Raw genomic sequence first — 18375 nt, forward strand, 5'->3', positions numbered from 1 at the left:
GCACCATATCGTATCCATTTACATTTGATAAGTAACATTTTTTAAAGGAAAAAAAGTACAAACAAGGTCAACCCGACATCGTTCATTCTGGAGATCACGATTATAAAATGAGACACACTCCCAAAGGTAAGACATAGCATTAAGTGCAAAAATTAGGGACAATAACTAATACCATACACATATTTTGGGGATTTCACTTTATTTGAACTATACAACCATGATTCTACTTCAAATGCCACAGATCCGTGCTATGGCATCCTTGAATGTGCAGTTTAGGGATGGCTATGAAGAATTTTCCACCAGAGATTTCTAGTGCCACACCAAATGACATATTGTAGGAGTCCAGAGGATGCAGCCACAACCCCCCCCCCTTTTTTTTGTTGTGTCAGGAGTGACTTGAGAAACTGCAAGTCGCTTCTGGTGTGAGAGAATTGGCCATCTGCAAGGACGTTGCCCAGGGGACGCCCGGATGATTTGATATTTTATCATCCTTGTGGGAGGCTTCTCTCATGTCCCTGCATGAGGAGCTGGAGCTGATAGAGGGAGCTCCTCTGCCTCTCCCCCGATTTGAACCTGCGACCTGTCGGTCTTCAGTCCTGCCAGCACAGGGGTTTAACCCACTGTGCCACCAGGGTTTTCCAGTATCTTCTTGCAATTGGGCACGTCCACCACATATGGTACAGTGTTCCCACTGTCGTTTGACATTTCCAACATTTGAAGACCAACATCCAGGAAGAAATTGCCAACATAACGCCTGTTTTGCTGGCAAGAGTCATGACAAACGTCAGAAATCGGTTTACTCAGTGTATGGAGAATGGGGGACGTCACCTACCTAATTTGATCTTCAAAACAAAATTTTAGGAATGCGCCTACATTATAATTTTTTTCTGATTCGTACAATTATTGAGTTTTGAAAAAAGGAAGTTATGCTGCCTCACCCTGTATAAAGCTACGTGCACCAGTGAGTAAGCCAACATAATGATTCAGCCTAGACTACAAATGGCTAAGGTGGAACTTAGTGATTTCCAGCACTAGTTTTAGACGGAAGAGGATGTTTTGCAAAGTTCACTTTTGTCCTACAACTTCCCTATCACCATAGTCTGAGGCTGTCAATCTTGGCTGCTTAAATCAGGAATAGCAACAATTTAACAATGAGAAAATGTTTAAAAATAAAGTCATATTTCACTCCCTTTTCTGTCTTGTTGGGACAGTCTGGTTTCCACAAAGCAGAAGCAGCAGAAACCTTCCCACTTTGCAATGTACATCCTGTATTGTCGAAGGCTTTCATGACTGGAGTCACTGGGTTGTTGTAGGTTTTTTTGGGCTATATGGCCATGTTCTAGAGGCATTCTCTCCTGACGTTTCACCGGCATTTATGGCAAGCATCCTCAGAAGTAGTGAGCATCCTCACAACCTCTGAGGATGCTTGCCATAGATGTGATATCGAGCTGCTTTTAGCAGGGTCTCCTCAAGAGAGAAGGACCCGAGGACCGCGTCAAAAGGGCCCTGGATACCTTGGTGAGGCCAGGAAAATTGCCAATCCATAATAAAAGATAACGATAATAATACCCCACCAGGCGGAAGAAGTTAGCGACTGAAGTTTATTTGCGATTCAGCTGATATCGGATGCATTGCAGGAATCATTCCACTGCAAGCATGCCAGTACAAAGAATACAGACATATTTATAGTAAAAATACAAAGGAAAACTTTCAAAATTCCCGCCCGCCCCTTGCCGGCCGGCTTAACGCTGATTGGCTGAGGCTGGAACAGCTGGGAGGAGGCTGGGTGGCCCGCCCCTGCTCTGGACCAATCAGCGCGTTTCTTCGCCTCTAGAGGGCCAATGAGCGCCCTCCGCTTGCCTCGCAAGATGGACAAATCAGGAGAGAGGAGGCGGTACGGCCGTGAACAATGGAGGGGGAAAATGATGGGATTAGTTGCCAGCAAGCCTTTGTCTCAGGCCGGCAAGGTGTGATCTTTGTAAACAAAAGTCTTCCTGTTTGGAATGGCTTTGGGGGAAAGACAATATTGGGTCAGACAGTGGACCTCAAAAGGGATCAACGCTGCCTTTGTGAATTTAATCAATTCTTTTTTCCAGGTTTCTGTTGACTTCCTCTTCCCACTAGACAGGCTCAGAAGGCGGGAAGGGGGAATCAACAGTTATTGTTTCATGCAATGAGTCAATCAGGGAAGAGCTTCGGGGGAAGCAGAGAGTTTCCCCCCGAGCATTGCAACAACTTCTGGTCACCTTTTTGTGGGGTAAAGGTCAATAGGAAAGACAGGGGAGCATATTACATTTCATACGATACACTTTTATACATAGTTCATAAGGGGAACCCCATCCCACCCCATAAGGTTTGTTTCAATATTCGATCTTTATTATAACCCAAACTGGAAATCCCATGCTCTTAGGAAGGGCGTGTGGAAGCAGAGGTTGCTAGCAGTTCAAATCAAGCATTGATAGAAAGTTCATGGCCAGGGTTGTGGCAAACAGTCCAGTCCACGCAGCAGAGAGTCATGGTTTCAGGCAGAAGCCAGCAGATGGGCGCTGAGTTAATCAATAACAGAATCCATTGCTCAGCCCTTGGGGAACTACAACTCTCACAAAAGGGCAGAAGTCCCAAGATCCAGCCATTTCCCAAAAAGCCTCATGGGGTCCTTGTTGTTGTCAGTGCCTTGGCAATGTGGCCAAGACTTAACCCTTGTTGTGTAGTCTGGTGCCCTTGCCCTTTGCAGAACTATAAGTCCTTATCCCTTAATTTTGAGGGGGGGAGGGGGGTGGTGCCTGACATCAGATGCAGGTAAAACATCAGGAGAGAATGCCTCTAGAACATGGCCATATAGCCCGAAAAAACCTACAACAACCCAATGTACATCCTATTGTACACAAGGCCAGCAAAAATTTACAGGGCAACTTGACACCCATTGAGTGGGTTGGAAGGATAGGGCACATTTTCAAAGCCTCATTATTCATGTAATAGCAGATGTGAGCTTGCCACTATGACCATCAGAAAAAGGAAAGGAAGGTAAAGCTAAATAGCAGCTGAGCAATGAATGTTCAATGGGATCTGTGAGGATGGACTGCCATTGGCATACATTCTGAAATCAGGTAGAACCGCTCCCCAGGTCACTATAAATTCATAATTTGCCATTTATCTCCCACAAGATGCTCATTCTAGGTAACTAGTGTTTAACTGCTGCTCCCGCCATCTTCCTCTTCGTCTGCTTCCTCCAGATCTTCCAGGATGAGCTGATTGATGTCCACCTGTAGACTTCCTTGACTGATGCAGGTAGCCACAGTTGAGCCAGTGCTGACATGTTCTTGGCTGGCGAAGAGCACTTTGGGCAACCTATTCCTACGTAGGCTTTGAGGATGCACACAGTGGGTTCCAGGTACATGGGGCTCTGCGAGACAGGAAGCATACAAACTGATATTAGCCAATGTACGAAGTCCACCAGCACATCAGAAAGGGAATGTATATGTGTGACTGAGTTGCCTGTTTTTTTATTGGAGCATACTGGTTTGGCACAGGCAGCAGCTATACTCTCTACTTCCAACTCTTGCTAAGCTGGCAGTGAGGATCTCCCCATCTCACACTCCTATCCCACATCCCAAGCTGCTAATGCTTGTCCAAGACTACTGTCAGAGGAACAGTTAAGACAAGATACTCCACTTTGGCAGAAAAAATGAAATGCAAAGATACAGAATGGGGGACAATGCCTGGCTCGAGAGCAGTACGTGTGAAAAAGATCTTGGAGTCCTCGTGGACAACAAATTAAACATGAGCCAACAATGTGATGTGGCGGCAAAAAAAGCCAATGGGATTTTGGCATGCATCAAGAGGAGCATAGTGTCTAGATCTAAGGAAGTAATGCTACCCCTCTATTCTGCTTTGGTTAGACCACATCTGGAATATTGTGTCCAATTCTGGGCACCACAATTCAAGAGAGATATTGACAAGCTGGAATGTGTCCAGAGGAGGGCGACTAAAATGATCAAGGGTCTGGGGAACAAGCCCTATGAAGAGCGGCTTAAAGAGCTGGGCATGTTTAGCCTGAAGAAGAGAAGGCCGAGAGGAGATATGATAGCTATGTATAAATATGTGAAAGGAAGTCACAGGGAGGAGGGTGCAAGCTTGTTTTCTGCTTCCCTGGAGACTAGGACGCAATGGAACAATGGTTTCAAACCACAAGAAAGGAGATTCCATCTGAACATGAGGAAGAACTTCCTGACTGTGAGAGCCGTTCAGCAGTGGAACTCTCTGCCCCGGAGTGTGGTGGAGGCTCCTTCTTTGGAAGCTTTTAAGCAGAGGCTGGATGGCCATTTGTCAGGGGTGATTTGAATGCAATATTCCTGCTTCTTGGCAGAATGGGGTTGGACTGGATGGCCCATGAGGTCTCTTCCAACTCTTTGATTCTATGATTCTATGAAGTTTCTAATACTCCACAATCAGAGCTGAAAAGTATCACAAGGAACAACTGGAACAATTTCCATCCACCCTGCTGAAAAATCATGTACCAATAACATGTGGAGTCCACATAGTAAAGGTAAAGGTTTCCCCCTGGCATTAAGTCCAGCCATGTCCAACTCTGGGGTATGGTGCTCATCTCCATTTCTAAGATGAAGAGCCAGTGTTGTCCATAGACACCTCCAAGGTCATGTGGCCAGCATGACTGCATGGAGCGCTGTTACCTTCTCACCGGAGCAGTACCTGTTGATCTACTCACATTTGCATGTTTTCGAATTGCTAGGTTGGCAGAAGCTGGGACTAACAGCAGAAGCTTACGCTGCTCCCCAGATTCGAACCTGCGACCTTTTGGTCAACAAGTTTAGCAGCTCAGTGCTTTAATCAACTGCGCCACCGGGGGCTCCTGGAGTCCACATACCATTACTTTTAAGCGAGAAGTTCATTTTGTGAAGAGCCAGGGGGGAAAAATTTCAAGAGGCCCTCCACTTTTATTGGGGTATGGGTGCAGGACCTTTGGAAAAGTGGGGGAAAGGCAAATAAAATGTTTTTTTAAAAAACCAAGAGAACACCTCTTTAAGAATATCCAAGTGCTTCAGCGCAACTCTATGTTCATTGGGTTGTTGTAGATTTTTTCGGGCTATATGGCCATGGTCTAGAGGCATTCTCTCCTGACATTTCGCCTGCATCTATGGCAAGCATCCTCAGAGGTAGTGACCTCTAGACCATGTCTCTAGACCATGGCCATATAGCCTGAAAAAACCTACAACAACCCAGTGATTCCGACCAAGAAAGCCTTCGACAATAAACTCTATGTTCAACTTTTGATGGGAGATTGACCATAGCGATATACTGGAGAACCTAGAGATTCCTAGGGAGGTGCTCTCACGAGGAATCTCTAGGACAGGCATGGGCAAACTTTGGCCTTCCAGGTGTTTTGTCCATAATAATATAATATAATAATTATAAACTTTATACCCCGCCACCATCTCCCCGATGGGGATTCGGGGTGGCTTACATGAGGCCAATCCCAACAACACATCAGTAAAAACAACAACACATCAGTAAAAACAACAACAAAACAAATAAACAGTACAATTAATATAACTCACAATAACACAGAGATTAAAAACCTTATGGCTGGGCCAGATGTAATAAATCAATAAACACTGGGCGTGAACAGAGGTAGGATATATCTAGGATGTAGGATATATGCCTACTCTAGGGTCTCCAGCATGTTATGATAACCTGCCAGTGTAAGCTAACCACCAAAAACCTTTCAACTCTCACTTCTGCCAAATGTAAACTGAACGATGCTGCAACCCCAAAGACTGCACATACTGGACTGGTATCTGCTATCCAAGGGATCCACAATATAATTCTCTCTGACAGCACATTTGTTCTCACCTATTCGGTTGAAGCAGTCTTCAGCTAAGCAGGCATGCCGATGTCTGCTTCTTGGCCCCTGGGTCCTACGAGGTGGAAGGATGCGGCTTGGGAACACACGATTATGGCAACTGTAGCAGGGAGATGGGACCCCCATCTGCCCAAATCCCCTGCAAGAAGGAGACAAAGGGAGTTTCTTAATTTATCAACAATGTTTATTATTGGGTTGTTGTAGGTCTTTTCGGGCTGTATGGCCATGTTCTAGACGCATTCTCTCCTGAAGTTTCGCCTGCATCTATGGCAAGCATCCTCAGAGGTTGTGAGGTCTGAAGCATCTGAGGATGCTTGCCATAGATGCAGGCGAAACGTCAGGAGAGAATGCCTCTAGAACATGGTCATACAGCCCGAAAAAACCTACAACAACCCAGTGATTCCGGCCATTAAAGCCTTCGACAACAATGTTTATTATTGATTCTATATTCTAACTTTGCGTTTCAAGGTCCTAACAGAACAGGATTCACACTTTAGAGAAAATCACAGAATCATACAAATTGAAGGAGACCCCATTATGATTTATCCAGTACACCCCCTTTGGCCATGCAGGAAAAGCACAACTAAAGCACCCCCAATAAATGGCCATTCAGCCTCTGCTTAAAAGATTCAAAGAAAGGAGCTTCCACCACAATCTGAGGCAGAGAGTTCCACTGCTGAACAGCTTTTACGGTCAGGAAGTTCTTCCTAATGTTCAGGTGGAATCTTTCCTGTAATTTGAACCCATTAAGGTTATTAAGATCTTCTGGAGGGGGCCTGCTCTCGGCCCCACCTCCTTCGCAATCGTGATTGGTGGGAACGAGGGACAGGGCCTTCTCGGTGGTGGCTCCTAGGTTCTGGAACTCCCTCCTGATGGAGATTAGATCTGCCCCTTCCCGCCTCACTTTTAGAAAGCTGGTAAAAACATGGCTTTGGAATACTGCATTCGCAGAATGATAATTGAGTCAATAACTGCTGACCACATGGGCGGATGCCGAGGAATTTATGGTTTATTCTGACGAACTGACCATTTGGAAGCTTTTAAACAGAGGCTGGATGGCCATCTGTCAGGGGTGATTTGAATGCAATATTCCTGCTTCTTGGCAGAATGGGGTTGGACTGGATGGCCCATGAGGTCTCTTCCAACTCTAGGATTCTATGATTCTATGATTTTCTAAGTTGTATAATTGTATTTTAATGTATTTTTGTACTATTGTGTTATGATGTTTACTGTGGTTTATCTTACTGTATTTTAACCCTCTGCTGTTAGCTGGCCTCTTCAGTCCCTCTTCAGAGGTTGAGAAAGCCGTGTTATAAAAGCTCGAAATAAATAATAAATAAATAAATAACATTGCTCCCAGTCCTAGTCTCCAGAGCAGCAAAAAACCAAGCCTGCCTCCTCTTCCTTATGACACCCTTTCACATATTTAAACATGGCTATCATGTCTCCTCTCACCCTTCCCGAAAACAAGGTAACCCTCTAGATCAGTGGTTCTCAAACTAGTTTATCACATGAAACCATAAAATCTGAGAAACCCTTAAATTGTTTATGTTCCCTCTCTTTTCCTTCTATAACTAAAATACAAGTGTTTTTTAAAAAAATGTATAAAACAAAATAAATCGATGGGTATTTTTTAAGTAAGGTCCGTTTTGTTGTAGACACTAGTAGTTCGCGCGCATACCGCAACGAGCATGTGCGTCGTGTACCGGCATGCCTCGGGAACAACTGTGCTCAGTTTCTGCTCTGTAGCTAACCTGTACGGTTCTGTTCTGTGCTTTAAAAATGTTTAAGACTATCAACTCACCCGCCGCATGTGAGGTTCGCTCAGTGATACGGTTTTTGTCAGCAAGGAACCTGCCTGCTGCAGAAATTCATCGACAGATGTGTACGGTGATACTGTTATGAGTGAAAGCAAAGTGCGTAAGTGGGTACGACAATTCAAAGATGGCCGTGACAACGTCCATGATGAGGACCACTCCGATCGCCCTTCTTTGATTACAGACAATTTGGTGGCTTCAGCAGGCGGCAAGTTTTTATGAAGAGGGTATTTTAAAATTAGTTCAGAGGTATGATAAGTGTTTGAACAAACTTGGCAACTATGTCAAAAAATAGAGTGACGTATGTACTTTCTGAAAATAAATTTACTTTTTTGAAATAAACTTTCGTTGTGTACTTATGTTCCAACGGACCTTACTTAAAAAATACCCCTCGTATTTATGTTACATATTTTGTAGGGGAAAAATAATGTAACATTAACTTATTGCATTACTTATCTACTTATAATACTTTTTTTTTTTTTAGATTTTAATTTTGCAATCTTTAAAATTGTGGTCAATCCACAGCAAGACACACTAGAAACATTGGTAAGTCCACTACACTGCCCTATAAAATCCAGATTCTCTGCTTTGAACTGGACTATATGGCAGTGCAGAAGGGGTCTTAGTCCAACACTCGAATGACTACAATACACTGGCTCTGTGCACTGTGCAAAAGACCCACAAAGAGCAAATTACCCATCCACATTACAAGCTTAATGAAGGAGTGTTTACAAAACAAGAAAGCAGTTTCAATTCAGTGCTAGGAGAGCTAGGGGCAGTTCCCAATGCTTTGGGGTGGCAAATGAAGGTACTACCCCTGCCGATATTTCTGAAGAGTACGCATCCTTGGGTCTCACTTAAAGGTGCGGTGACATGAGGGACACTCGAATTCTGCGTAGCCCCACATTTCTTCGCACGGCACTGGGTCATAACGGATCCCACACGTGCGGCAACGGGATACCTGTGTGGAGTGACAAAGAATAGTGTGAACAGACACCCAATCTTCAACGGTCGCAGTCTCCCTCCCTCCCCATCTCTCTTTCTCTCTCATACACAAACACTTCTTTAGGATGGTAGGCTAAACTGCCGTGCTGCAGAAAAATCCTGCCAATCGAAACACTGGCAGTGAGCACCCGCCATTAGCCCCAACTCACCTGCCCACTTAGAAGATCGAAAGCAGAATTGCAAGTAGATAAAATAGGTACCGCTTTTAACAGGAAGGTAATAAAGGTGCCTTTAAGGACATCGATCGGAGGAAAGCTCCTCAGCATGGAGGAAGAAAGGAAGGAGGTAGAGAAGGAAGAAAGGAGAGAAAGCAGAAGGGAAAGAAAGGGGAAAGAAGAAGGGGGAGGGAAGGAGAGAAAGAAAGAGGGAGAGAAAGAGGAAGGGAAGGTTGGCCACAGCAACGCATGGTGGGTACAGCTAGTACTATATAAACAAATAAAAATAAAAATAAAATCCTGCTCAATCACAATAGAAGGCTATTGGCATGGAGCTGCCTCATCCGAGAAATCTCATAAATTTCCTTTTGGGATTTATTTCTGGTTCTGGAGCTCTCCTGAGAAATTAAAATGGTCAGCAGAAGGCTTGAGAACTTAAGACATGGTAGCCAGGAGATTCTGGGGATCGTACTATAGTCCAAAAGGAACAAGCCTGTCTTGCTTAAGTGGCACATCTAATCTTAACAAATATCTGCCACCGCGAAGTATTCTTCATCTCAAACATTTTTCCTTTTTAAACTGGGATAATGGTGATGAGGAGCCCCCGGTGGTGCCGTGGGTTAAAGCACTGAGCTGCTGAGCTTGTTGATCGAAAGGTCGCAGGTTCGATTCCGGGGAGCGGTGTGAGCTACCACTGTCAGTCCTAGCTTCTGCCAACCTAGCAGTTCGAAAACATGCAAATGTGAGTAGATCAATAGGTACCGCTCCGGCAGGAAGGTAACAGCACTCCATGCAGTCATGCCGGCCACATGAACTTGGAGGTGTCTACGGACAACGCTGGCTCTTCAGCTTAGAAATGGAGATGAGCACCACACCCCAGAGTCAGACATGACTGGACTTAATGTCAGGGGACTACCTTTACCTTTACCTAATGGTGATGAAGGGAAGGCTGAGCGAAAGAAGATAGATGCTTTTGAACTGTGGTGTTGGAGAAAAGTTCTGAGAGTGCCTTGGACTGTGAGAAGATCCAACCAGTCCATACTCCAGGAAATAAAGCCTGACTGCTCATAGGAGGGAAGGATAGTAGATGCCAAGATGAAGTACTTTGGCCACATCAGGAGGAGACAGGAAAGCTTGGAGAAGACAATTATGTGGGGAAAATGCAAGGAAAAAGGAAGAAGGGCCGACCAAGGACAAGATGGACGGATGGGATCCTTGAAGTGACTGGATTGACCTTGAAGGGGCTGGGGGTGGTGACGGCCGACAGGGAGCTCTGGCGTGGGCTGGTCCATGAGGTCACGAAGAGACGGAAATGACTGAACAAATGAACAACAATGGTGAGGACACAACAGAAAAGAGAGAGGAACGGGAGAGGCAAGGGCAACAAGGGAAAATATCCAAAGTAAACACAGCTTTCTCTTGGAAGAGATGCCTCAAAGGGCCAATCGGATGACCAGGTACAACATGTACATGTTAAACAAACTTAAAATGTGTGTACACTCTCTCCCTCAATCAGACACATGCAAACCTTTTTTCGCCGTGGAACACGTCGCCACCACATGTTGTCACAGGGCTGGCAGGCAAACTGTCGGTCACGTGTGGGGATCTGGTTGTTTTTGGCTTGATTAAACATACGTAGGTTCTCTTCAGTCAGGGGCAAAACCTTCAGATTTTGAGCAATCTCCTAGGAAAGAATACACAAGCAGCATGGGAATGGGACCTCAAAGGTTGCCTAAATCTTACAGTTTCTCCCCAAATTATTAAAAGACCAAGAACAGCATTTCCCACTTGCTGCCCTCACAACCACCCAACGTGTGCCCATGAGTCCATTCACATATTACACACTTGCAGTTTAACTATCATGGCAAGATGAAATGGGAGCTTGAAGTTTGTACTTTGATCAGAGGCACAAGAGGAGCATCCCTCCCTAAACAATAGGATGCAGCCATAAAAGTCAAAGTGGAATCATAATGCTATAACTATGTAATGTGAAAAGGCCACTGATAAATGGAAGACGGGAAAGAAGAAAGCAACAGTGGAAGGGAACACAGCCTCTATTATTGGACTGAATGGATAACTATCTTGAAGAGAGAAGCTCAACTGGACTTAAAGACTTCTCAAAGGGAGAACTTTTGCATACATAGATTTAATTTGAGGTTGTAGGAATGAAATCTGTTCTTTGCAAGTCACATATATCTTTGATTTGGGATAAAATAATAGATTCATAGTCGGAAGAGGCCTCATGGGCCATCCAGTCCAACCCCCCGCCAAGAAGCAGGAATATTGCATTCAAATCACCCCCGACAGATGGCCATCCAGTCTTTGTTTAAAAGCCTCCAAAGAAGGAGCCTTCACCACACTCCGGGGCAGAGAGTTCCACTGCTGAACGACTCTCACAGTCAGGAAGTTCTTCCTAATATTCAGGTGGATTCTCCTTTCTTGTAGTTTTTTTCCTTTTTTCCCCTTTATTTTTTGTTAATTATTTGACACAATCTCATATATAATCAGAAAATATACATTCAGAAATAATGGAACATGTCATGTTCCTGCCAAGAAGCAGGAAAATTGCATTCAAAGCACCCCCGACAGATGGCCATCCAGTCTTTGTTTAAAAGCCTCCAAAGAAGGAGCCTCCACCACACTCCAGGGCAGAGAGTTCCACTGCTGAACGGCTCTCACAGTCAGGAAGTTCTTCCTCATGTTCAGGTGGTATCTCCTTTCTTGTAGTTTTTTCTTTTTTTCCCCTGTATTTTTTGTTAATTATTTGACACAATCTCATATATAATCAGAAAATATACATTCAGAAATAATGAAACATGTCTAGATCTGTATGTAGATGGCAACTTGTACAAAATAAGTATAACATCCTTTACCATTCTCTCTGCAGACGGCCAATTCTCTCACACCAGAAGCGACTTGCAGTTTCTCAAGTTGCTTCTGACATGATTAAAAAAAGTAGAAGAACCTGACAAACCAACCACTGAGTATTCCTTGGCTTTAAAAACACTATGAAATTCATGAAGTCTCCAGATGACTTCTTTTTCCTCCTTCCCCATTTCTCCTCCCTTAGATTCTGTTACAACTACAACCATCCTATTTATATACACACCTTGATTTTGTCATTTCCATTGCTTGATGCCTACAAAGAGAGAAAAAATCAAAGTTAAACAGTTTTAATCATCAGGAGCTTTTGGGGCCATAGTGTACAATATCCTTCCCATGGCTGGATGGCTTTTTATCAGGAGGGCTTTAATTACGTTTTCTTGTCCTGGTGAAGGGAGTTGGACTGGGTGGCCTTAAGTATTTTCTGTTGGTCATGGGGGTTCTGTGTGGGAAGTTTGCCCCAATTCTGTCATTTGTGGGGTTCAGAATGCTCTTTGATTGTAGGTGAACTATACATCCCAGTAACTGCAACTCCCAAATGTCAAGGTCTATTTCCCCCAGATCCATCCTTGTTTGAGTCCACAGTGCTCTCTGGCTGTAGGTGAACTACAACTCCCAAACGCAAGGTCAATGCCCACCAAACCCTTCTAGTATTTTCCGTTGGTCATGGGAGTCCTGTATGCCACGTTTGGTTCAATTCCATCATTGGTGGAGTTCAGAATGCTCTTTGATTGTAGGTGAACTATAAATCCCAGCAACGACAACTCCCAAATGGCAAAATCATAATTTTTGAGTGAAGGACATACATTGGGTTGTTAGGTATATGCTGTCCAAATTTGGGATCAATTTGTCCAGTGGTTTTAGAGTATTGTTAATCTCACAAACGAACATTACATTTTTCTTTATATAGATCATCAAAAGATTGGCTATCACATAGGGTGATTTAAAAAGGAAACACTCACGAAGTGGTCTTCAACCATAATGGGTGGTAAGGTAGAAAAGCGAGGTTTTTATAAGAAAATTATAGTCAGATAACTATGTTTCATGTTAATGTCTTTGATTGGAAGGTGGGAAGTCAAATTGAAGTCTTTTATGTTGATGGAGGAGGGAAAAATTAGGAGAGTTTAGAAGTAATATAAGATATATAGATGGACAGATATAAACAGTTATAGGCTGTTCCAATAGTGTCTACAATACAAAACTTCTAACAACAATATTTTTTTAAGTGATTTATCAGTCAGCTTTGATCAACCCACTGGCCATAACTCAGCAAAAAAAGTGCTTGTCCCCCAGTTTAATTACCTGTTTCTTTTGCTCCTCTTCTTTCGTCAGTTTGTCCACCACTTTCTAAAAAGAGAAGAAAGAGAATTGGAAGCAGCTACCAGACAACTGTAGGCACGTAATTCATTGTCGTCATATAGGATCCATACAACCCTGGACAATATGTGGTTTCAGACCGGATCATGGAACTGAGACAGTCTTGGTCGCCTTAGTGGATGATCTGCGCCGGGAGCTCGACAGGGGTGAGTGTGTCCCTGTTGGTGCTGCTGGACCTCTCAGCGGCCTTCGATACCGTCAACTACGGTATCCTTCTGGAACGCCTTGTGGGGATGGGTCTCGGAGGCACTGCTTTACAGTGGCTCCGGTCATTCCTGGAGGGTCGGTCCCAGAAGGTGTTATTGGGGGACACCTGTTCAACTCTACAACCTTTGTCTTGTGGGGTTCCACAGGGCTCAATACTGTCCCCCATGCTGTTTAATATCTACATGAAGCCGCTGGGTGAGATCATCCGGAGTTTCGGGGTACGATGTCATCTGTACGCAGATGATGTCCAACTCTGTCACTCCTTTCCACCTGCTACTAAGGAGGCTGTCGAGGTCCTGAACCGGTGCCTGGCTGCTGTAACGGTCTGGATGAGGGCGAACAAACTGAAATTGAATCCAGACAAGACAGAGGTACTCCTGGTCAGTCGCAAGGCCGAACAGGGCATAGGGTTACAGCCTGTGTTGGACGGGGTCGCACTCCCCTTGAAGGCGCAGGTTCGCAGCTTGGGTGTGATCCTGGACTCATCGCTGAGCCTGGAGCCCCAGGTCTCGGCGGTGACCAGGGGAGCATTCGCACAGCTAAGGCTTGTGCACCAGCTGCGCCCGTACCTCGGGAAGTCTGACTTGGCCATGGTAGTCCACGCTCTGGTTACATCCCGCTTAGACTACTGCAACGCTCTCTACGTGGGGTTGCCCTTGAAGACGGCCCGGAAGCTTCAATTGGTCCAACGTGCGGCAGCCATGTTACTAACAGGAGCGGGACGCAGGGAGCATACAACCCCCTTGTTGTCCCAGCTCCACTGGCTGCCGATTTGCTACCGGGCTCAATTCAAGGTGCTGGCATTGGCCTATAAAGCCTTAAACGGTTCCGGCCCAAGATACCTTTCTGACCGCATCTCGACCTACGAGCCCACCAGGACTTTGAGATCGTCCGGGGAGGCCCTGCTCTCAATCCCGCCTGCCTCACAGGCACACCTGGCGGGGACGAGAGATAGGGCCTTCTCAGTGGTGGCTCCTCGGCTGTGGAACACCTTTCCCGTGGACATCAGACAGGCCCCTTCTCTGTTGATATTCCGCAGGAAATTAAAGACTTGGCTGTTCAAGAAAGCGCTCGAACAAGAAGTGCAATAATTGGTAATGACGACAGGAATGGAATAACGGAAAATGACACTGGATTGTGGTTTAGACGATGAGACGATGTGGAATGGCTTTTGTATTATTGATGATGTTTTTGATGACGATGTTTTTGGTTAATGCTAGATGGATTATTTTAGACTGTGTCTTGAATTTGAACCTGTTTCTATGTTGTACACCGCTGTGAGTTGCCCCCGGGCTGAGAACAGCGGTATATAAGCAAAGTAAATAAATAAATAAATAAATAAATAAAAAACAAACACACTTCTGAGTTCTAAAGAACATTTCATCTGGAAGATTGGAAAGGTCGCTCGTTTCTCATTAATTAATAATTCCACTTTGAATGGATCAGTGTCGATGCAGAATTTCTCAAAGTATTTTTATGCCAGCCCTTTCATTCTCTATCTACGTCAAAGGGTTTTTCTTTAGCAGCATCAGTATTTGGAGGCTGGGGAAGAAGAGCTGTAGAAATACAGATTTTTGGTGTCAGGCTGCTGTATCATGTCTGCATTAAATGCAATAAGGTTTAAGCTGGGAGAAATTCAGATTCTGCTCTAGCTGACCCTATTTATTGATTTACCACATTTATTTTTTTAACTTTATTTTTTATTAATTATTTGACAATCTCATATACGAGGGGTATTTTTAAAGTAAACACTAGTAGTTCCCGCGCATACCGCAACGAGCGTGTGTGTCATGTACCGGCATGCCTCGGGAACAACTGTGCTCAGTTTCCGCTCTGTTGCTAACCTGTACGGTTCTGTTCTGTGCTTTAAAAATGTTTAAGACTATCAACTCACCCGCCGCATTTGAGGTTCGCTCAGTGATACGGTTTTTGTCAGCAAGGAACCTGCCTGCTGCAGAAATCCATCGACAGATTTGTGAAGTGCACTCTTTCCCCTTCCTGCTCACTTTAACCTATTCTTAAATGTCTTCTTTTCGAAATTCACTTTACATTTCCTGATCCTACACTGGCAAAAAAGAATCTGAAATTAAGAGAAGTGATGGAAATGGACAAATTAACATGGATAATGAAGGAGAGCTGGTATGGAAAGAGTGAGAGAAAGTGGAGACATATTTTAAGGAATATGCCTTCCAATAGGAAGGGTAGAATATTTCTACCAATAAATAAATGGAGATTTATGGGAATAGTGAGTTAATGTATTAAAAAACGACGAAAAAACTCAAAAGCTTAAACATTACAGGAAACAAGGAAATAATAAGTCTCTGTGAACAAAAATAAACATCAAATATTTAAGTTTTCTTTTCACCAAAAGGAATGTAAGAAGACTAAGGAAGAGGCCCTACCTCAAAGGGAAGGAAAGAAGTCAAGACAAGTCACTAAAGTAGTGTCTTTATTTTTAATCATTTAACTGGATTATGTTATGTTTGTTTGGTTAAATGTGTCCTTTTTCTTTGTCCTGTTTGATGATATATTTTTCTGCTAAAACTTAATAAAACATTCTTTTAAAAAACGAATAAGCCAAGTTTGCGCCTCGTAACATTATTCTATTATGAGGAACGCGAATGCTTCCAGAAGACTGGCCGTAATGCTTCCAGGACATTGTGCATCTATTCTGTATTTCCCTTCTTAACATTTTGTGCGTGTAAGTAATGTAAAACTACAGTTAGGTGGAAAATCGAAACTGATACAGGGTTGTTGTTTTCCAGACTGTATGAACATGTTCCAGAAGCATTCTCTCCTGACATTTTGCCCATATCTATGGCAGGCATCCTCAGAGTTTGTGGTCTGTTAGAAACTAGGCAAGTGGGGTTTATATATCTGTGGAATGTCCAGCATGGGAGAAAGAATTCTTGTCTGTTTGAGGCAAGTGCTCCATTTGGAGGTCAGCTATGACCAGCAGTGCTGCAGAATTTGAAGAGGCATGAATGAAGGGCGAAAGAGAGAAACGTGCCAAGAGGAAGGCGTGTCAAACCAACCCCGACCGGGACCGCCTTTCACTTAGAAACCGATGCCCTCACTGTGGGAGAAGATGTAGATCAAGAATAGGGCTCCACAGTCACCTACAGACCCACCGCCAGGATACTACACTTGGAGTACCATCATCCTCGGACTATAAGGGATTGCCTAAGTAATCCTTGCCTCAAACAGACAAGAATTCTTTCTCCCATGCTGGACATTCCACAGATATATAAACCCCACTTGCCTAGTTTCTAACAGACCACAAACTCTGAGGATGTCTGCCATAGATATGGGCAAAATGTCAGGAGAGAATGCTTCTGGAACATATTCATACAGTCTGGAAAACTCACAGCAAGTAAGAATGTTACAATTGGCCAGCTTGATTAGCACTAAATGGCCTTGCAGCTTCAAAGCCTGGCTGCTTCCTGTCTGAGGGAATCCTTTGTTGGGAGGTGTTAGCTGGCCCTGAGTGTTTCCTGTCTGGAATTCCCATTTTCTGAGTGTTGCTCTTTATTTACTGTCCTGGTTTTAGAGTATTTAATACTGGTAGCCAGATTTTGATGGTTTCCTCCATTTTGTTGAAATTGTCCACATGCTTGTGGATTTCAATGGCTTCTCTGTGTAGTCTGACATGGTAGTTATTAGAGAAATCCAGAATTTCTGTGTTACAGAATGCTTCTGGAACATGGCCATACAGCAGTCCAGTGATTCTGTCCATGAGTTTTTGACAACACAGAAACCGATATAGTTTGGATTCCATGTAAAATCCTATGAATGAGAATTTTGCCCATCTAGAAACATACTCCACATATAAATGTTGTTAAATAATACCACGATTGTGGACAATCACTGTGCTGAGGTTATTATTGGGAAGATTTATAGTCTCCTCCATCCAATGAAAACATCTGTAAGTATTTTAAAAAAAAATAAACAAACGGTAGAATGGATTAAAATACAGCTACATTTTTGGCACTAGTAGATGATGTAGGCTTGCAATTTTAAACCACTGATTCAAATTTTGGTTGTGCCATTAAGGTATCAATTTCGGTGAACGCCTGAAATTCAATGAAATAGCAACATGCACCACTGAGCGTTTCAAATCCCAGACGAATAGATGTATTACGGGATTGCTAAATCAGTACCAGTACATTTGGTGCTTTGCATAACTTTATAATTCAATTGTGCTTTTACAAAGATCATGAAACTGATTATGAAACCAAGCAGTCCATAAAATCTCAGCTGACATTGCCTACAAAATCTGTATGGAAAAAAAACCAAGTTTATTCCTTGTGACTGTGCATTACTCCATTTTGGCATAATCTGTCCCAATTCATAATCCTACATCTCCCATAATATTTTACAAATGACTAACTGGGGCTTGTGGGAACCGAAGACCAAAAGGTTTGAAGAGCCAAATGCTTTCCACCCATATTACTTCCTTGATGTTTTTCCATCTTTGGAGTGAAAACTTACAACTTAAACCAGAGGTAATTCTACCGTTTAGCGGATGGAAGTTCATTTCTATTCTTTTCCTCTCTTTTCCAGTCTCCATGCATACCTTTGAGAAGTTGCTGCCAGTTGCTCATCTATTTCCCCAGCCATCAACCTTCACTTCAGCTAAACAATGGGATCATTACCTGAGCCACAGGATCATTGCTGAATCTCCCTCTGCCTTCTGGGTCCAAGTCTACAGAACAAAAAGGCAAGTTAGAAAAAAAAACCCATATGACAAATAACATACAAACTGTATTGTCGAAGGCTTTCATGGCTGGAATCACTAGGTTCTTGTGGGTTTTTTCGGGCTATAGAGCCATGTTCTAGAGGCATTTCTCCTGACGTTTCGCCTGCATCTATGGCAAGCATCCTCAGAGGTTGTGAGGTCTGTTGGAAGTGGGAAAAATGGGTTCATATATCTGTGGAATGGCTGGGGTGGGGTAAGGAGCTCTTCCCTGCTGCAGTTAGGTGTGAATGTTTAGCTGATCACCTTCATTAGCATTTGAAGGCCTGCCTGAGCCTGGGAAAATCTGTTGCT

At 43.7% G+C, this 18375-nt stretch overlaps 1 protein-coding gene across 1 annotated transcript in view; it reads right to left on the bottom strand.

The window, feature by feature from the left end:
* Nucleotides 1-1412: 1412 nt before the first annotated feature.
* The window catches only part of SHFL (shiftless antiviral inhibitor of ribosomal frameshifting), a 29675-nt gene continuing 12712 nt past the window's right edge, over nt 1413-18375 (bottom strand). The window contains exons 3-9 of the mRNA XM_067464140.1: nt 17981-18030; nt 13044-13088; nt 11968-11997; nt 10387-10542; nt 8556-8659; nt 5872-6020; nt 1413-3403 (exon numbers count right to left, since the gene is read on the bottom strand). Of these exons, the coding sequence (XP_067320241.1) occupies nt 3189-3403; nt 5872-6020; nt 8556-8659; nt 10387-10542; nt 11968-11997; nt 13044-13088; nt 17981-18030 (749 nt within the window). The 3' untranslated portion in view covers nt 1413-3188. The remainder of the gene's footprint in view (nt 3404-5871; nt 6021-8555; nt 8660-10386; nt 10543-11967; nt 11998-13043; nt 13089-17980; nt 18031-18375) is intronic.

Source organism: Anolis sagrei, chromosome 2, assembly GCF_037176765.1.
Source record: "Anolis sagrei isolate rAnoSag1 chromosome 2, rAnoSag1.mat, whole genome shotgun sequence".
NCBI classification, from domain to species: Eukaryota; Metazoa; Chordata; class Lepidosauria; order Squamata; family Dactyloidae; genus Anolis; species Anolis sagrei.